At 42.7% G+C, this 22096-nt stretch overlaps 1 protein-coding gene across 4 annotated transcripts in view; it reads right to left on the bottom strand.

Moving 5' to 3' along the window:
• The window catches only part of tafa5a (TAFA chemokine like family member 5a), a 291469-nt gene that overhangs the window by 43086 nt on the left and 226287 nt on the right, over positions 1-22096 (bottom strand). For all 4 annotated transcript variants that reach the window (XM_086201151.1, XM_086201153.1, XM_086201154.1 and 1 more), the window contains one exon: positions 20582-20731. In XM_086201151.1, coding sequence (XP_086057277.1) covers positions 20582-20731 — 150 coding nt within the window. The remainder of the gene's footprint in view (positions 1-20581; positions 20732-22096) is intronic.

The raw sequence follows: 22096 nt of genomic DNA, 5'->3' as shown, positions 1-22096 counted from the left end.
AACCTTAGAGAGAGACTTGGAGTGGCCCCTCAGTGTTGTTTTGATGACACAAATAGAATTTATTCCTCATTCATGGCCATGAAATTTACTTTGTGAACGTATGAGATGTATCAACATCTCTGTGCATAAACACACCCTGTCCTCCCTAGAAGAACAAGCAGATAAACTCAAGCGCAGACATGAAGCTAAATTCATGTATATGATAGATGCCATCTAGTGGCCATAGTGATTATGGCCACACAGAAGAATGAGGTCATGCAATGTTAATTAGAAGTGAGAGCAGTTTGTATGAGGGGGGCAGGGAGCAGCTGATAGCCAGACAGAAGAGGTGACAGCTTGTTTGACTAACATTCACGACAGCCTTTCATCCTCTTTCTCTCCCCAATAGCGTCTCACATGTTCACCCTATCACGCTCCAAGCTGTCCTGTGTGTGACCATGCAGCCGCAGCAGGGGCCAGATGTTAGCTTCATGTCACTAGTGGTGAATGTTGGCTTTCCATTTCTGTCAAACCAGTGCTCAGGTTAAACCAAACATAAATCTTACATGTAAGACTGATATACAGCAGCTGGAGAGTTTGGAGGACCTGTTGAGCAAACGAACCCTCTCTGCTGCTATGCTTCATCTTCACTTTCACTCTCTCTCTCATGCCCTTGTTTTCTCTCTCTCTCACACACACACACACACACACACACTGTACAGTACAAACTCTTCCCCTCTGCATCTGGTATACGTCCAGCCTCTGGTGGCCTGCTCCCTGTGGGCTCTGTGTAAGTCTCCATATTGACTTTGTCCTGTCTCAGGAGACGATCTTGTATCCCAGAGGAAAAATTTTATGCACATATACGTATCACAGGAAAACAGACACGCGCGCACACACACATACACGCACATGCACACCCACTGTCCATCACACATACACACTAAAAAAAACTGTAAATGTAAAAGAAATACTGGCAGATTCAGTGTCAGCCCACCTTACAACATTGCGATTTCACAGTGGCGGCATTCTCTATAACTGGAATAACAACCGCAGTGTGCAGGTTCAGTTAACAACCCACACTCTTGTGACGTAGTGCACGAAGGGTGATTAGGTTTAGGATAATAGAAGGCACACATTAGCACATATGGTGCAACTCAGCACCCAAAGTGTTTGGTTCTGCTGTGTGTTGGCGCCAATATTTGACGCCTTCTATTAAATCCGCTTCAATCTACCTAGAAATCTATGAAGCAGTTTAAAGTGTGAAGCATCGATGTGGACAGGAAGGTAAAGCAGTGAGTAAAATCTACAACTAACAACCTCGTCAGCAACAAACTCAGTGCCCTTAAGCCAAACAGTAAAGGTCACATTTAATAGACGAGTTGCGCCATCTTTCAGCTGCAATTGGTGTCCTAAGGTGTGTGTGTGTGTGAGTCGTTTATCCTACTAATTCAGTTTAGGGACTGTTTGCCTACATATCGCATCATCAGTGTCACCACTTAAGAGTTTCTTTGAGTTTTTTTCCTTTTGACGATGCAAAGGAGATAAAAAGAAGGTGCCGAATTTTACAAATAGAAGAGACCAGTAGAGGTAATTGGGAAAAATAAGACAATTACAGTGGAGAGGATATCATTGATCATATAATCACTCGCGCACACACACACACACACACACACACACACACACACACACACACACACACACACACACACACACACACACAGGGATTTTGTGAATAAACATGATGCGTTAAGTACACACACCTGCATGTGCAAATGTTTCTGACCTTCACCTCTTTTTTTTCCTCCTGCACCTCCAACATTTCTTGTATTTATGAGCCATCATGCAAATGTGAGCTTAAATATTAATGAGTGTAATTAGTGCCCATGATCAGGGGGCGGGGCCACTGGGTCATTCATTAGCTCAGTCTGATGCAGCTTCTCTCCATACACCCCCTTTACTAATAGGTACATGAATTTTTGAGGACTGTTTATTTCACAGCTGTATTATTTTTAGTTTTAATAACTGCTGTATTGATCATCATTGATTGGATTGTTTGCTGTGTTGATACTGTGTCCACATCTGGAAGCTACACAACTGAGCCACCAAAGAGATGTCACCTGACATTGTGAAGTGTAAAACCAGCTTTTCACATGAGAAAATGAAACACGGAAAGAAGATTTTTCCATGTTAATTATTGAATATATATTTAACATAGTAGAACTGGACAAGGAAAATTACAGATTAGATTTAATGAAAGTTATTTCATCACCATCAACTGTCTGCTGTTTGTGCTACAAATGTGTTAGCCACACAATTAGCTACATAGTGCGATAGCATCAAATATCTAAATAATCAGGCAGTAAATTTGTGGGGTATCAACATAAAAAAACATCCAACTTAATCATGGTGCAGTGTTTGCAGTGATGAAGGGGAACAGCACGTTGGGGGTTGAAGTTCCAGGTTATGGATTTGGATTGGATGATGTTTAGGGCAGATTAGGGACGTAGTGGTGATGAAGGGGCTATTAGCATTGTTATGGGCAAAATTTCTTTCAAATGATAATCAGAAGCAACAGGAGGTGAGCTGGGGGCCACTGGTTCGGGTGCCTTTCACTGACCAGGAATGTAATTCTCACCTTGACTTGTTAGCTCGGCAGGAACAGAACAGTTTAGCCCTGGTTCACAATGGGACTGGGAACTCCACGCTGGTCAGCGACAAAATCAAAACCATCTGCTTAATACTGTGTTGGGTCCCCCTGCTGCCACCAAAATAGCTGTTTTTCCAGAACATCCCACAGATGCTCGATTGGATTGAGATCTGGGGAATTCGGAGGCCAAGTCAACACCTTGAACTCCTCAAAATCATTGTAGAACCATTTTAGCAGTGTGGAAAGATGCAGTATCCTGCTGGAGGAGGCCGCCGCCAGCAGGGAATACTGTTTCCATGACGGGGTGTTCTAAGTGCAGTAGCATCCAGATGAATGAACGCCAGGGCCTGACGTTTCCCAGCAGCATGGCCCAAGGACTCACACTGTCCTTAGGCCTTTTCTGGCTTGGTCGACATGGTCAAACACGCTTTGATGTTCGCTCCCCTTTGCTTTCTGCAGGGCGGGGCTCAGCATGGGTGCTGTACTGGTCAGTAGTAATGACTGCAAAAAGAACACGTGCCTGTTAAGTGGCTCTCATCTCTACCCTGCTACCTCGCCGTCATAATTCGGCCCTTGTCAGCGTGGCTGCAATCCTCGCACATGCTTTTCCTGCTCCCAACACATCAGCGTCAAGAAGTGGCCAATATATCCCACCACATGACAGGTGCCACCGTGAGATCATAAATGTGATTCACCTCATCTGTCAGAGTTTTAATGTAATGGCTGACCTGAACCCCTCGGCGGTTATCGTTATTATTTTTGCAAACCTTTATTTGAAGCAGTTGCATGAACCAATCATTACTGCATTAATTTTTGGTTAAACATCACAAAAATTTATAACATCAAAAAAAAAAAAAACTGTGTTAAACGAATCAGTAAAGTCTATTTGTTGTTATGCCTTCTTAGCATATTTATTGGTTCCAGCTACAGTTTCAAGGGAAATTCGATTTACTTCATGGTAATTATGATTTTCTGTGCTGGCCTTTAGGTCCGTTAGTACTGTAGTTTTTTTTAGCCTGATAGTTAATTGCATTCCCCTGACATCCCAGGTGTAGGAGTCCCTCATAGAATGAAGAGAATTAAAACCAGCAGGACCCCTGAGGCCTGTATTATGGGACGGTACCACAAAATGGAAAATGTGTGTTTCTTTGGATTTTATATTCTTTTGCACGCAAACATTCCAGGACTGCTGGCACATCGAGTCACGGAGTTTATGACCAGTAACCACCCGTCTCCAAACCACAGTCTCAAACGTATCAAAATTTCATGGACAATTAAATATTGAAAACACGACAAAAGCACATTTATATATCAAGCATAATATCTAATTCCTCTCGGCAAGTGAGCGCTCCACACACAAATGGATGCCGGCCGCTTCAGCGGACAACTTGACATGATTATTTTTGTAACAGCGTCAAATCAACTTTACTTATTTAGCACAAAATCACAAATCATATAAATGGGCTCAGGGGCTTTACCATCCAACAGCATGTCTTGTCCATCGCCTCGTATCCTTATAAAACCGGTAGGTTACAAAACCAGGGAATATAAAATCAGTATTGGGAAAAAACAACAACAACAACAACATTTTGGTACAGAAGACATTTCAACAGAGCTAGCTTTAAAGTCCTAGTATATCCACAGAAAGTGCTTCACACAAAGTGTCGATCCCTCGGGACCAAACCTCTGGCTTCCTGGCTTCAGTTTAGACTCTGAGAGATTTGCGGGGAGCAAGGTTTGCTTGCCTGCGGGCGTGCATGCAACACACAATCACCTGATGTGAGGCTTTACCTTTTCCTCTTCCATCTATCAATCGAGACATGCCCTCTGCACCCTCAAATCAGTCTTGCCTGGTCCCATTACACCACAGTTTATCCATTTTTCAGGGAAGAAAAAGGGTAGCAGTTGCAGAGTTTGTGTTCAGAGAAGAAATAAGTCTATTTGAAAACTTTTTTTTTTTTTGCATTCTGTAAACTTACAAGTGCCAAACATTTTGAAATCATAATAATCAGGTCATATGAACCAACAAGTGGTGTAGTACTGCTAGTTTCCATTCACTTGTTGGGCCGATCCACACCTCTTCCGACGTCTGGCAGTGGACAGAAAAAAAGGGACACGTGTGACCTGAGCATTGGTCACATTGACCACTTACTGGTCCACTAATGCCTGGAAGCCTCGAGGCAGTCCATGACGCATTCGACCTACCATGTTCCCATTTTCCAATTCTACGTCCTTCCAGTATGTTCTCTTCTACTCCAGTACACCAAACACCTCTGATGAAACCGATCACACACACGCTGAAGGACAGGATTGTTGCGTGAATTAATCTACCAGGTGAGTCAAGTGAAACCTGTGGCAAGAGGTTGTGTTGCTCTCCAAAAGCAGAGGACAGGAATACGTTCAAAAAGAAGCCAAATGAGAATTAAAAAAAGACAAAAAGAAAAGGCTTTATGACTTTCAAACGCTTGCACGGGCTCTTTACACGCAATGGACGTGTTCAAGAGTCCGTGTGGAGGTGATTCCACTGAAGCACAACTGCAGGACTCCGCAAATGCACGAGACTCATGTTACGTTTCATGCCTGTTCAGGCTGATGACGGCCCAAACAATGCAGGAAATCCCTTCATCAGTCCATTTTCACTGGATTTAAATCATCAATCGTCATTTAATAATTCTCCAATTCTTATAATTCAATTATTGACAGATATCTGAGCCAAGCATGAGCTTCATGTCAATTTATCCCATTAAGACCCATTTATTATATATATATATATATATATATATATATATATATATATATATATATATATATATATATATATTTTTTTTAGAAATTTGCATTAATAGAGATCTACCATGCAGAATGCAATATGAATTGATTTTATATGAATTTACTTAGAGTTAGCTGCCTGTATATGCTGTTCTGTGACTTCTACATGGGAACAGACATGTTCAAATGTAAGATTCCTGTCAAATAGATCCCAAAGCTTAAGAGTGAAACACTTCTGTAAAGTTCTACTTTTATTTTTACCATGGTGAATTCTATTTTTGTCATCATAGAATAGAGTGAGTAACAAAAACAAAACAAAACAGGCAAATTGTACCAAAATATGTAGAAGGGATATCAGTTCAGTCCTGACTCAGAGAGAGTTGAAATATCCAGTAATTTGACAGACAGTATTACTTGAAACCGCAGTTCCGCTACTTCAACAAACTAAACACTGCATGCAGCCTGGTGATGCTTTTTTTTTTTTTTTTTTTAATATTCTTCCCATTATTTTAGAAAAGCAATAAAAGGCTGGAACCTGGAACATTAATGTAGCAGGAGGGCATGTTAATTTGAGCGATGCATTATTTAGTAACCAGTAGAACAAATAACGTTAACATAAAGGAATTTGTTCACAAGAAATGAGAGGAAACAGACGTGAAGCGCCACACACATCCTTGTGCACAGTGAGGTGGCAAGGTCTATTTCATTTCTCCACAGTGACATTTTGACACCTACATCAGTAAATACCTCTGCTTTCCACCTCACCTCTCTGAGCGGATTATTAATACAGAAGGACACTTTGTGGCTAACTTAATCAGATGGAGTGAGATGGAGAATGAAAGGCAGCAGAAGACAGAGCGAGAGAAGGAGAGAGAGAGAGAGAGAGAGAGAGAGAGAGGGAGAGGGAGAGAGAGAGAGTCGTCTTTGACGCCAAAAAAGCAACAAAGAGAGCCAGTGAGAGCACGCCACATTAGCGCACGTATGATTTATTCCCCCCTCTAGGTGAAGGAGACACCATTTGTATTCATTTCCCTTTATTTTTATCCCAGCTTCATCTTGCCTTCACACGCCTGTCACCACCACACTAATATTATTTTGGCTGTGTGATTTTCCATAACTGGCTCTTAAAAAAATTGCCCCCATGTGACAGCAGAGGATGATAGCAAAAAAGTGTGTGTGTGTGTGTGTGTGTGTTTGTGGGGGGGGGGGGGCTCTATTTTATTTGATTCATTTGATTTTATTTATTTAATATACAAGGAGATTAAAAAGATCCCATAGACAGGATTGGTGTGAAGGGTGAGGATAATGATGTCTGTCCTCCTATATAGAGGCACACACTCATGCATGAGTACACACACACACACACACACACACACACGCACACGCACACTTTTATGTGCCTGTGCACTTAACAGAAGGCCAGGCTTTTTTCTTTTTTTTCCCTGGCAAGGTGAGCCAGTGATGCTCCAACCCAAGGACAAAGACAACTGTGACCACAATCTTCCTCGCGGGGCTTTGCAGAACAATTAGATGAGAGCGGAGGGTGACTGCAGTTGTGTTTCAGGCTGGTTCTCTCTCTCTCACACACACACACACACACACACACACACACACACACACACACACACACACACACACACACACACACACACACACACTCACACAGATAAGGACACAGAGGTACTTTATGATACACAAACACATATTAAGAGAAATTTAAAGAATGTGCTTATATGCTTTTTTGCAGACTCGTAGATCGGAAACCAAGCGATAATTGACCATTATTCTGAGAGTTTGGTGCTGAACTATGTTTTTGGCTGAGACAAGCACAGCAACCAGCTGAGTTTCGATAAAATTACTGTTCCCAGAAATATTTCTGCAATAATGGTGACTTTTTACCTTATATAAAGCTGGGTGCTGGAATGACCTTCCTCACAGCTTTGTAAACAGAAAAAAAAAAACCCTTGGCTTCAGTTATTTAGAGATGATTTGTAGAGTCCATAAACTGGTCCCAACCATCTCTTCTTCCATGTCCTTTCCATCCATTTACAATGGCAGGATAAACTGTAAGAGGGTGTTAAATCCCGTGCTAGTCGTGCTGCGGCCCCGACCGCGAAGCCTTGCCGTGACCGCATGTATTTTTCTGAGAGTGTGACAGTTCCTGTCTACCACTCACAACAAGGAGGAGGAATATACTGTATGTGCACTTTTTAACTTTCCAGACACTCACGGCAGCACGGTGTTACTGGCAGCAAGGTGTAAGGGACCATCTACAAAGTGTAGCACCAAAAACACTCCTGTCACCAAAATCGCTGAATACATCATTCGTCTTATATCATCATGTTTCCACCCGAAACACAAAAGAATATCAACAGGAATGTCGATATGTGGATATGAGTTTGTTTCGGGAACGAGTAGAACTACAAGATCCATCCATCCATCCATGTTCTTCCACTTATTCCTGTTAAGGGTCGTGGGTGGGTGGGGGGGGGGGGTGGAGCCTATCCCAGCAGCCTTCCCCCTGGACAGGTCACCAGTCCATGGCAGGGCCAACACACAGAGACAGACAACCATTGGCTCTCCCAGCCACGCCTACGGTCAATTTAGAGTCTGGATTAACCTGGTCCCTCTTGATGTCTTTGGACTGTGGAGGAAGCTGGAGTACCAGAGAGAACCCAGCAGGAACAGGGAGAACATGCAGACTCCACACAGAAAGATCCTGTTCCCGAGCCAGGACTTGCTGCCGAACTACCAGACCTTCAGATGTAAAGATATTAAATTGTAGAGTGCTACAGGTGTAGCTGCAGCTGCTGTTTTTGAAGCCAACCTGACTTAGAAAGCTCGCGTTAGCCACTTACTCATAAATACTCTTTCACCAGTGTGACAACCACAGGCTTTACATTTTCATAAGCATTTAACCAAAAATTCATTGAGAGTTCAAGACGAGGAAATGAAGCTAACCTTCTCATTGTTGCTAACATGTAAAAAACTGGACACATCTTATTTTTGGCTCTGTCTCCTTGTTCTGATAACAACTTGGACAAATGCACAGATGCTGGGAATTTTGACCAAATGAGCTGTTTCCTTGTGCGTCATTATGCTAAGCTAAGCTAACAAGCTATGTTTCCTCACACACGAGAGTGGTTTCAATATTCTCATGCTGGTCAAGAAAAGCAAACCAAACTGACAAACTGCTCAGCAGATCAAATTTACAACAGGATCTGAACATGTGGAATAAAAACAACCGCTGTGTGTGCAACCCCTCTTTCTTCTCATCCCATTCAACCTCTTTCCTTCCTTCCTTTGCCCCGTCCTCTCTTTCAGCTGCACAGCAATTACAGGTGGGTTTGGAACCGTACACAACAGCCAGACGCATACATTATTAAATGAACCTGTGTTCAGATGAAATTGCAGAGCCAGCCAATAAAGGTAAATTACCAAAGACAAAACGCAGCAACAAGAAAGAGAGAACGGCCTGCCTGAAAATTGCATTGCATTAATGAACAACATCATTTCTGAAAATGAAGAGGAAACATGGAGTTGCACCTATCAGCAGGAGACAGAGTGAGGCGGGTGGTGGGATGAGAGAGGGAGAGAGAGATGGAACACAACACTGACTACCTAATTATGCATTTTATCATTTCAGTCACAATAGAGTGCCTCCCTTTCTTGCCCGGTGTACTCGTGCAGCTGTTCCTCCGCTGCTTTAATGAGCAAGATAAAGAATAATCACAACCATGTTATATTTACATCCACCGACCACCAATTTACTTCCTGACACGGCATCACACACACACACACACACACACACACACACACACACACACACACACACACACACACACACACAGTAATTTTAGGTTAAAAAAATTAGTAAAACCATGCAGCTGCACTTGTTTCTGTCCATCAGTGGAAGTCAGGCCTAAGCATGCTGAAAATTAGTCAACGTGAGCTTAGTAGCGTGATACAAATCAATGGGCTTTAATTGTGGAGTTGCTTGTGTTGTGTAGAAAATAAAGATCACGTCTTGTTGACTCCCCCCCCCCCTCACAGATCCCTGACTCTCGCCACAGTTGTTATATGCTACCTGTCGGTCATGTCCCCTGCATCCATCTATATGTTCACACGACAAAAGTGGGAAAGTGGGGCCGTCTGAATCCCTCGGGCCCTGAGGAAAAGTAACTGTAATCACCGGGAAGAGATGAAAGGAAGATGAGTGGGTGCAGGAGTGGAGGAGATGTACACTGCAGGGCTCTGACACCCATCATATGGAATCAGCACCTCATGAGTAATGGGGGTTAAAAAGGGAAAGCGCTTCCTCTCTCGGTGCCAGATGGACTTGAGTGTGTTTGGTGGGAGCTGTGAGCGAGTGAGCGAGTGGATGACTGAGTGAGCACTCTCTTGGCAACCCCTCTGTCAACAACAGGAATCAAAAGGCAAGAGATGATTGGCTGATCTGAACTTCCATCAACGACTGGGAATAAAGCCGGCTGTGCGGTGCGACGGGAACATATCTCAGCCAGCTTGTGGCAGACCGACATTTAGACAAATACAGGGAATTACTTAAGAACAAGCTGTCGAGTTTGCCAGAGGGGGAAAATTTACATCTGTGTGTGGTGCTAAAAGATTGCGGCATTTAAAAGTCCTTGATGCTGTATGAAACATTTGTAGATGAAAAACTGGTTTCTTTTTTCTGAGGTTGCCCTACAAAGACACTGAAAACTGACTGTTGCAACATTTAGGAATATTTTGCACCGAGGATGTCAACAGTGCATACACATTGCTTTTTCTGTACACTTTTTGGAATTGTGCTCTTTCAACTTGCTTTCAGATTATTGATGGATGTTAATAAGCGCTTGGTAATCTAACATGAAAAGAAAAACGACGCATGACTTTTTTTTTTATAAAAAGAAACCACCGTCTGTAAAAGTTCCACTTCAATAGGGTTGCAGAAATGTGCCATTTCCAAGGTGCTTATCTGAGGTGTTGGAAAATTCAAGCCTCACACTGTTCTGGACACTTATTTTTAAATGGGACATTTTTCACACATAACTCAAGTTCCCATATTAATAATAATAAGTTTTTCTCCCACTTTTTCCACACTTTTAAATCGTAATGTAATTTGTTTTGTATGAAATATTCTAGAATAATCACTCAGCATGCTGTGGTTTTCCTAGTTTAAATTACAGTTAATGAACAGAAGGTAGCGATGAAAACAACAAGTCGATTAGTTTCATCCTATTTTCCCCTGATCAGGATTCTCTTCAGCATATTAAACTCTGTTAAATGAAGCAGGTGTCGTATTGAGGTTTGATTTCCTACATCATCTATCGTCATCGTCGGGGCAGAGACGGTGACGATTTCATAATCTGATCATAACACCACGAAACGCAGATTTCCCTCCGATCGGTTAATTTGACATTAACACAATCAAAACATCGAAGACAATAAAGAATAGACCTAAAGCCAGTCGGTTAGATTTAAATTTCCGTCATTGATCAATCATCTATTGCGCAAATGTTTTTTGCGTATGAGCAGCTTAAGCTACTTTGTTAGCATCATGATTGCTAACAAACACAACCGCCACCAGCAGGAAAGCTAACAGCCGTTACAGTATTGGACGCATCAGGCGAAAGCACTTCAAAACTGAACCGCGGCAGATTTAGTCACCAATATGTGAACTGTTATGTAATCACTGTTTCAGCTAGTTAAGACTGCAAACCCACTTGACACTCTCCTCCTGCTGTAAATTGTGTCCCCGGCCCTGAGGGGTCTGCAGACGCAGTAATTATTAATTAATTGTTTATAGCCTGTAGCCCCGTGAGCAGACAGAGCCCCTCGGACACGCGTTCACAGCAGGGTAACTTTTCTCTTCCAATTAGACCAGTGAGGTGGAGCGAGGGAGAGCACGGAACATCGAGCACGGCAGCGCCGGTGAGCAGGCTTGTGGGGGAACAGGTAGAGCAGGCGGCGGGATTTCAGCAGGCAGGCTGCTGAGCGTCTCATCACGGCGCCGAGCTGCCGACAGCATCTCATCAACGATGAGGATGATGAGGATGTGGAGGGAGACTCGGAGAATGTTAGAGAAGAGGAACGAAAGCTCTCCTCCACCGGCGCTGGCTTGTACTGATTTAACCCGTCTGTGTGCTTTAGGACACATTCAGGAGGTCATGCTTCCTGTCAGCAGGTCAACGCAAAAAACATGCAGCTGATTTACACTGAACTTGGTGGAGAGATGTGGAATGGGCCAAGAAAGAACCAAATAAATTTGGGGTCGGGTTTGTCATAGCACCTCCTAGCGGTAACAGGAAATTTGATGGCCTTTTTTAACGCTATGATGTTACTCCTCTTCGTGATTCAATCAATTTCAAATGAAGGGTTTGCTTGGGAGTATGCCTCAAAGAGCGTTACCATGGCGAGGAGGTTAATTTCACCACAGAACAGGAAACCGTAGTCACTGGACCAGGTCAGATATGATCCAAACTTAGAGCTAAAGACATCTACAATCTGTTCCACCTCGTGGTTGCAGGAAGTAAGCCTGATATAACAAACATACTTGGATATCAAAATGACACTGTCTTGTCATCACATGACCTACAGCAACACACAGTAATATATCATTTGTGGTTTTTGCAGAGAAGGTCAAAGACCAGGTAACTAGAGGGAGAGACGGCTGCTGTAGGAAGAGCTGGGTTTCCCTTCAAGAGCACAGGAAGTCCATCCACTGAGCTCTCATCACTCTCTGAACACTCTAAGTGAATCTCGACAGAATGAGTTTGCATCCAATCAGGACGGAACTTGGCAAGAACCACAAATACAAATTAAGTTCTTCCTCCAGCACAAAATTACTGGTGACTCAGACGCTTGGGTCACAACAATCCTGTCATTTAACCCAGAAAAGAGCGTGTGGAAAAGAGGAAATGGAACCAAACTTTCTGAACACTTTGAGTAAACTGACTTATATCTGCTTTTCAAAAGGCATTTAGAGGCCACTCTCTTGATTAACCTGGATTCATTATAAACAGAGAGCAAGATGCACAACAATAATGCATCAGTAACCCCCTGACGTTATCAACAACTTGAACCCTGGGAACACCTGGGTCCACTTCATCACCTCGTGCCTGGAGATTTATGGAGGCGCGCCGCGTTCGGATCCGGCCAGCAGGGATATGTGGATAATGCAGCTTCATTAAGAGAAAGCATAACGGCTTGCCTGAATGCATTATGGCATCTGTACCAGCTATATCATCTGGCATATTAAATATTTATAGTCAATGTATGCATATTGAATCACTCCTCCTCACACATCTAGCCGACTACTTATTCATCACTGGCTGCATTAATCCATCATGTGGGGATAAAGAAGATGTTGTTTTTGTTTTTTTTTTACAAAATGATAGAAAGTGTGATGTGTTTGCGGCCACAGTGAAGAACTATTTTCAGGATTAAATAACCTCACTTGTATCTGTGAAATGGAATATTTAATGATTGAACACATTATTAAGGAAATCCCTTTTCCGCTATCCTTCTTTCAGAGTTTACCGCTATGTTTCCTTGTGTCCACCGCACATTGTTTATCTTTTTACACGATCAGCTAGAGGGAAGAGGAGTTTCATCTTTCTTAGTGAGACTCAACACATGTTCAGGCATCAGAGGTTCTCATAAATGAGAATACACTCATGGGTTTTTACAAACTCTTTGAAAAGAACTCGAGCTCACATTTCCCATCATTGTCTCCTCTCTGTGTAAATTAGACAAGACCCCTCAGATGCTAGTTAGCTCAGCAGCAATGAACAAGTCAGCTGTTGGACGCCAAGGGTTGTAAATGCAGTTTTCTTCACAACGGTCTTCGTCTGCAGCAGTAGAACGAGGGTCGTGCTTAACGTTCGATGTGAAAAAGACAGAAAACTGTGAAACTGCTAGACAGCGTTCTTTTTTGTCCCACTGCTGGTGATCACTGCAGCTAAGCTAACTAGCAGTTGGGTGTCAGGAGCTGTGTAATGCACACAGAGGGAAGAGAAAGCATATCAATCTGCTTATTCTGGCACTAAAAATGATGAACAATAAGTGTTTTCATCAAAAAATGTCACGTTCTTTTATTTGTATACAATTCTCACTCAATTTCCAAGAAAATTCCCTTCAGTACTTTGATGTGATTTATTAAGTTTCCACATTTGGAGTCTTTCCAGGCTACAAATATGTTAATTTAAAAAGATTTCCCCCATAGCTCTTACTTTTATCTACTTTAGTAAGTGTTTGCAATATTTTACAGATCTTTGAAAGATGTTTTTCATTGTTTTTATTCCCTGTGTGAAATTCTTTTTTAATTCACCCTCTTCCAAATTTCAAAAGGTGACCTCTAACCTGTAAATACTCAAAAAATGATCTGCTATTATCTCAGATGCATTTATTGTGTATTTAGTAACTGAGGCTAAGTCAATAACACTTTATTTGTCCTGTCTAAGGCTCTGTGTAGTCCGTTTGAGAGAAACCTCCACATTTTCACTGTTTTATTTATGTGAATGGTTTGTATGTAAAGTCTTTGTATTTCATCGGTTCTTCTCTGTTTGTCCCCTGCTTCATGCTCCATAAATGCACGTCTGGATCTGTGCTAAGCTTTGTTATTAGATGTATGTGTCTTTTATAAAATATAATGAGCATTTTACAGTTTTTTATAACTCACTGAGTAGCGAGAAACACAAAAACAAGGTCTATTTTAAAGAACTCTGAGCAATTGATTTGTCTTGTGGAATCCATGGGGGGGGGGGGGGGGGGTAACAAAGAAACATAATGCAAGGTTAATGGATGGAAAACTTACTGTAACTCAGCCACAGAATGAAAGCCAGAGCATGACACTTTGCATTATTTTTATGCTAATGTGCACCACTCGTCAGCGTTTCACCCTACGGGGAAAACACAAGCATTCTTTGTATTATATTTCTGCTTGTCATGCTGCCGAACACAAACCGGCTCAGTGTTTTTATGTGCGTCTGCGTAAACCCACAAAGAAACTGTTTTGATACAAGTCACTCTGGAGGGAGAGCTCTGCATTAATATTTCCAAAATTCAGAGTGCCCAAAAAAGAGGAAAATGAGAGAGAAAGTAATGAAAAAACAATCACACAGACACTCGTTTGGGACTTTGGTGGGTTCTCTCATTCCCTCTCATATCCTGTGAGCGCCATGTCTCGACAGTCGGAGGAAGTTGTCTCAATAATGTTTGGGGAGTTTATGGGGAAGATGAGGAGCTCTGACAAACAAAAGTGTGTGTGTGTGGGGGGGGGGGGGGGAGTTTCCAAACTTTTCTTGATACGTTTGAGATTTCCTGGTAACACTTTAAAGCAAATGATAGAAGTGGCAGTCTGAGGAAAACTCGACAAATTATAACTGGGTGTTCGGCTGATGTCAGCTCAAGAGCTGAGAACTCATTCAATCATCAAAAAAACAGATTTCTCACATTTATGGAGCATTTTTCCCCCCCAAAATATAGATACAATACTTCCTGGCTTACCTGACTCTGACTTTTAATTATTACAGATATTTGGTTAAAGGAAACAAGCTACACTATAACTGCTATCATGTATTATAAGTTCCAATTAAACTGATTTGCAGGGAAAAAAATATAAAATTTAACTTTTAAATCTTACCTCTTCTTCAGTACCTCTTCTTGTATCATGACACTTATTTTTTCAATATAAATACTGCAATTCTGTAATATTGCGACATTGAAACAAGATGAACTTTTATTGTGACTTTAATCATTTATTTATTATCTTCATACATAGGCACAAATGTGAGCCTTGAAGTAAAGATCTGTCACATAAACTATCCGACTGCGGTAGACGTGCAGTGGATTAAAACCATGAAAAATGTTTAAAAAAATCAAATAAATTAAAAAACAGGCAACTTTTAGTTAATAATATTGTTTTTCGTGGTGCAAAAAAAGCAACTCTTTCGACAACCAGTGTCCAGTATTTTCTTGATGCATTAATTCAGAAATGAACACTGTTTTAAGACACTCGAAGAAATAAAAGGTGGCAATACCTTTGGGAGGAAGCCCCGCCCCCACCACTCCTGTTCACCTGTTGAACTTTTCAGCCACGACTCACTGTCACAGTATCATTTTCAGAAACAGCAGATGGAACTTTTAGTTTTTAATGATTGAAATGGAGAATGATTGTCATGAGACTGAAACCTGACATGGTAAATCATTTTGCAACAGAATGATGCCAAACTGAAAAACCCACAATTCAGACTCAGTTGTACTTTTTACTTCATGATTCCTGAAATAGTAACAGCGAAACCAAACAGATTTTAACAAATCAAACTTATCATGCACAAGATTCCCCCCCCCCTCAACTGGGCTGCAATGCCTCATCCTTCCATCTTTCATATATTTTACTTGCAATCCTGCATGCTAACTGGGATTAGAAAAGGGTTTTTAGCCAACAGCGCCAATGTGAAGACATGATCCAAAAAAAAGGCACCCTGGGAGACTCTGTGCATCCTGGGTGTGATCGGTATATAAAAAGCGCCATGTGATTTGTGTCACGCTCCAGTTTAGAGGCTAGAGCCAAGGAGAAGCAACCCACCGCGGGCTGCGGTACCCATCTGCCTGCCCTCTCCTCCTCCGCCTCCTCCTTTCCCTCTGACAAGACGAGCCCGTGGTCATCAGTCTTCACTATACATGTGAAAGAGAGAAAAGGGCCAAGAGAAAATAAAGGAGGAGCAACATTACAGATTCACCGCCGGACCATCTTTTCTCGGCCCTGCTGTCCCTCTGGACAGTGCTGCAGCGGCGGCTAGCTTGCTAACTGGCTGCCGGAGCTGACATGACATGTTTCCCCAACAGACCATGGCCCCGTCCTTTCCTCCCCGGATCAAATCAAACCAGTGGGCTGATGCAGTATGATTGGAGCCCTATAATGGCTAATAGCCCAGAGACTGGGCCTGACGCATACTGTTGTCTCGATCAGTGCCGGATTCACGGAAAAACTCAAGCTACACAAGAAGATGCGCCTCTTGTAGAATTAGAGCTTCATAGTATTTCATATCACTCTGAGCCAGCACATAAACTCGCAGGCCGCAGCCTTTGTCAGCGTCACCTTCACCTCCAACAGGGTCTCCCCGCCGAGCTATCACTGCCAGCGGCCACAACCACAGTGACCCTCAACAAGTCTCTGGACTTGCCCTCATCTGCAGCTCTGTCACTCTTGATCCCAGCCGGCAGGAGCAGGTAACTCCCCGTTTCTCTCTAATAGTCTCCCTCGGTCTCTCAACCTCCTAATAAGAATCAATATCTGCTTCCTTAAAAGTCATCAAGCATAGAGGTAAAGCATAGAGGTAACAGGGCTCAAGAGCACAGCACTGCAGACGGGAGGTGGAGTACTTGTGCAATACTGGGCTGAGATGGAGGCCCGGAGTAGCTGGGGCCATCGCAGATGGAGGGCAGAGAGAAACAGAGTGACAGTGTGTGAATGAGAGGGAGAAATAAAGCAAGACAAAGAGGTAATAAAGAGGGAAGGAGAGAGAGGCAGAGCCCTCCAGATACAATAAGACTTTTTTTTTTTCCTCTTCCAAGTGTCTCCTTATGCACTCAAACAGCTCGGATACAAAATGCTTATCATGCCAAAAGCTTATTCCCCATTTTCACCTTCTCAAAGCACTAAACACACAGAGAGCAAGTGGCAGACAGGAAAAGCACCGCAACAAAGGACTCCTCAGGATCAACACCGCCACAGCAACGTCTTTGTTTTCATCACCACCACACACACACACTCACACACACACACACACACACAGACTGAAGCCATGTGAGACCGTTGATGGAGCTATGGATTATCCTGCATGCACGGGATGACCGATGTGAACAGAGTCTGAAGCATGAAGGACACGGATCGTGTCAGCCCAGGCAAACGCATATTACAAGAGCGAGAGCAGACCTCAAGGACTCCAGTAGATTAAAACTGATTGAAATCCCATTTGTGGCGTTCGGGGTCTTTTATGTCAGCTCTCTCACTTTCACTTTCACTCTCTCTCTCTCGCTTTCAAAGTCTCCAAATTGAGAGGCATAAACAAATAAGATTGCAGTTGCAGAAACAAGCATCACAGATTTGCATGGCAATAATACAGAGCTCTGGGATTTTGCTCCGTAAACAGCAGTAAAAGTGTGTTTTAACAGGAAGTCGTGAAAATATCGCACCGTAGCGATAAAAAAAAAACCTGTGTGTGCATAGAATAGCTTCCATGCAAATAAATGTACATACTTCAGTATTTTGTGGACAACTTCTTTGACCAGTGAGTTCCTCAGGCTCAGCAGAAGCTTGTGGAAGCTGGTACTGTGTCGATTCTTTCTCCTGTCTATCTATTTGTCCCCACACTTCGCAACAATACGCACGTGTTTGTGAATCTCTTTCGTTGTTTTAAAGCTGTGCTGCAGCACTTTTGTCTTCACCTTCTGGCAGTAAAAGGTATTGCAAACAACTGTCAGTACACGCTTACATCATTGGCTCCGCCCTCCAGTGCTCAGTGTGTTGTTACTGCAGCTGTAAAACGGTGATGGAATTGTTTTGAGTGTCACACAATCTTGCAACATGATGACCTTCCTCATCAGGATTCCCTCCATGTGGTCTGATACAGAGATGCACCCTACCGGAATTTTTGCCAGTATCAGATATCGTTTATGACAGATTTGGCAGATAGCTCGTATTTGCCAAAATCATTTGTATAAAAAGAAGTTTCCGTGTTTTTGGTTCATACAGGAAAAATATTCAGAAAAGTCAATTATATCTTTAGCAGAAACAGCAATAAGCAAAACTGTAGCAACTGATCTTGATTAAGCTTGATTTTAATATCCACCTTGGGGCCGATATTGATATGTTTTTAAAAATGACCAGTGTCTGCCGACACTGAAGACATGCCGCTATTATCCTGCATTCCTTTTCTGATAACTCTTGAACTCTTGGAAAGTCAAGAAGACGCAAATTATGTATCTTCAATTTAGCGGAGGGCTTACTAGAACCAGTCTGCCCACATGCGACAGAAATACATTGACCAGAATTCACCTCCAAACTAGGATGGGAGGCCGGGTCATTGCAAGGACAACAAAGAATACACACACACACACACACACACACACACACACACACACACACACACACACACACACACACACACACACACACGCCCGCGCGATGTGTGATGAAGAGATGTTGACGGTGGACAGAACAGCAGGGGGGAAGCTCTATCCACTGTTTCCTTGCTGAGGGAACCGATGCACGTCCGTAATCCTACTTCAGGTGACAATTTTCTTTCTAAATGGTTGTTTATTTGAGCTTAATTTGAAATTAAAGAATTTTTAAAAAAATGTGTAATGAGGACTAACAAGAGTGATATATTCATCTCTGCAGGACTTCCTGTGTGCATATTTTACATGACTTCTTTCCATCTGTTACTTCCAGAGGATGAAAGACTTTCTCCTATTTGAAAAGCTTTAAATCCTTAAAGCCTTTACTGTATGTTCTCCATTCTCTGACTAAACCTTGTGCACCCGTTATTATCCACCTTGGAATTACATCACCACCTCATACTGTATATTTCTCTGTGAGCTTTCTTATAAAACACTTCCAAATACTTTGCTTTAAAGAAACTTGATGTGCTTCTGTGCGCAAAATACCTGCAAACATTTTCCTCTTAAAGAAGCTGCACTATTTTTCAACCTGGAGCCAAAATTAATGGAATAATTACATATTGGTCTTTTTGATCTTAACACCCGGGTGAAAAAATAGAACTGTCCTTTAATACGTCCTATGATTTATAACTCTTCATTTCAGGATTAGCACTCGGTTGTCCTGTGAATCCCTTCCACTGCCGTCCACCTCTCCAGGTCTGTAAGAGGCCAGCCGATAAGCCGTAACACTCTTGCGGAGCCGACACTGTAACAAATACCTCTGGTCACTGAGGATTAATGCAACATCAAAACAGGCATCTGGAGGGGCAGCAAAGTGACCCCACAGTGCAGGTGTGTATGAAATTGTGTATGAAAATCGGACTTCCCTCAACACAGCTCATAAACAAATCTCAGTATGACAAATTATTGTCCAGGGGAAGAAAATGAATTTGGAGTCGGGTCAAATCTGCAATGTCACAATTCAACTCTGCCATTAAAGGTGGTATAACCTCACATCCGCACAGTCCAAGCGCCCTGTTCCTCCGATCAGCAGGTAAAACCGACTCATCCGATCATCTGTGAAGTCTCCTTTAGCTGCGCTGTTGGATCGCAGTCGAGACCGCACATCAAAAACGCCTCTACCTTTGGATCACCGCAGGTCGTTCCTACAGAACATGGACGCTGTTTACACTACCACGGTGCGAGAGAACCTCAGAAACAAGCGATGAGGCGCTGGAATGAAGAAGTCAAGTACACTCCATTGCTTTTCAACTACCGTTTCATTCTGTCTAACATGCTGTCACTGTGAAAATCATCCAAAGCTGATTCAGTCAAATCTAAGCGTTGCCTTAAGGCTAAATTGTCCATGTCTTCAGCTACATTAACCATAAAAATGGCTGAGAAATTAATTAAAAAGTGGAGCTCTTGTGTCTTTGATAGACATGACACCAAGAATATCCAGGCTTTGTGTAGTAACCGCCGCATAGAAAATTATGTGATGAATTAAATACATAACTCGGTCCCTACCCATGGAAACGATTTTTCAGCTGATGTGGTTTCATTTTCTTTAACCGTTTTAATATTTTTATGTTATTTATTCCGTGAAATAAGGTCAGAAAAAATAAGAATACAGCCAATTATAAATGCTGCACAAACCTAGTGCATGAAACTTCCTCCCCCCCTGCAGCCATGTACTAAAAAAAAAAAGGTTCAGCGGTAAATTGGTTTGGTGCAGCTTTACTAGCATCACAAAGACGCCCTGTGATCCAGTTTACTCCACACTGTAGGTTGATCCACCTTAAACCCGGCTTAAAAAACCAGCCAAACCCTCGCTGCCCACACACTAATGACACGACTCCAAACTTGGTTACGGCTGAACTTCTCACACTCCTGTTCGCTCTGTGCGTACAAACCACAAGGATGCAATGTAAAATCCAAACATGTCTCAGGAAGAACACTGGGACACGTTTGTAAAGAAAGGAAACCAAGCCAGGATGGCCTTGCCCCTCCTCTTACCGTCCACGCAGGCTGGTCTGGCTCTTGTAGTTCCAGCGATCTGGCCCTTCTTACAGGCGCAGCGGGCCGTCTGCCTGGCGATGGTCCGCCGTGGTTGGCTGCTGTCCCTGTCCAGCGTCACAATTTCACATGTCCCAGCTGCCAGCTGGCCTGAAAATGACATTGCACCACAGGACACGAGGTCAGAGAGATAAAATCATAAAGAGGGCAAAACAAACCAATCTGTGGTGTTACTGTTACTCTTCCATAACCCTTTTAGCTCAGCTGGAAGGACAAAGGTACGCGAGCACTGCCGCGTTTGACCGATTCAGTCTTATTAACGCTTCAGAACATGTAATGTGATTGTGCCTTTATTTCTCCCAACACCAACAGCAGCAGTGAGGACATTCATTTCCAAAAAACTTTTGCTAAACAGCAGCGCCATATTTATAATCACTTGATACATTTTTTTTCTACATTTGTGGAGAAATATTATTCTGAGACAAGAGCTGGGTTTCCATCACACTGTTGGACTTGCGCACTTTTAAATATCACATCAGAAAAAGAGGGATGTAAACAACAAAATACATTTTTCTTCGCTTCCTTGAGGTCTTCTGCCAAAAAACAGTTTATCAGCTCCAACCGAGAGATGGAAAATAAGCAAACTCACTTTTCCCCTATGGAAACTTTTTAAAAATTTGGCTTCACATTTAGATGGCAACCATCCTTGTGTGACAGGACTTACAAAGATCTCAGACTGACGCAGGAATGTCAGTGGTAGACACAATACGCTAGTTAGCAAACATGAGCTAATGTTAGCTGCTGCTACCAGACCGAGGAAGGTTCTAGGAGTGAAACCTCTGAAGAACTTATAAATAAAACTGGTGTTTTAAATAGTGATATTTTGTTATTGAAGACAAAACTATGGCTGCTGTTTGGTTCCACTGCTCCACATTCCCACTGTTAGCCAAAGTTGCGTAGCCTCCATTTTATGACCTGGCTGAAGACGTGAAAGGCATGGACACGTGATTGAAGGTACTTTTAAAAATGTTGTATTTATTTCCGCAGTGCAGTGAACATTAGGTGACTTGCTTCTCGGCTGTTGCTTCGTCATTGACTGGCGGCTTGCGGCCATTCCTGGCTCTGGCTGCCTGCAGGTAGCCCTCTTGTACATGTATACTGTATTCAGCAACCCCCCCCCGCCCGCCGCCTCTCGTCTCTTCCCGTCTGTATTCGACTTCTTGTTTGAGTTCTATAACTGTGAGCTGCTCAGACGAGCAGTCGAGACTGAAGCTATGAGGGGATTTTAAATTACTTTGGAAAAATCAGCTAGCCAAAGACTTCCCACAAGCTTTCCTCCATTAAGGACCACATCCTATCAGCACACCTCTTTAGAGGTAATGTACCCATTAGCGACGAACAAAATGCATGAATACTGATGAACTTTGTAATTGCTGTCAAGGCCCCCCATCTTACACACACACATCCTCCATGTATTCAATCAGGTGACCTCTGGCCTTGTAGCTGGGCCCTTGC

The sequence above is a fragment of the Aulostomus chinensis genome, chromosome 4 (assembly GCF_037954235.1).
Source record: "Aulostomus chinensis isolate RoL2024-O1b breed Wild chromosome 4, RoL_Achi_v1.0, whole genome shotgun sequence".
NCBI classification, from domain to species: Eukaryota; Metazoa; Chordata; class Actinopteri; order Syngnathiformes; family Aulostomidae; genus Aulostomus; species Aulostomus chinensis.
Note: the sequence above shows the minus strand (reverse complement) of the source record. Positions and strands in the feature narration are given on the sequence as shown.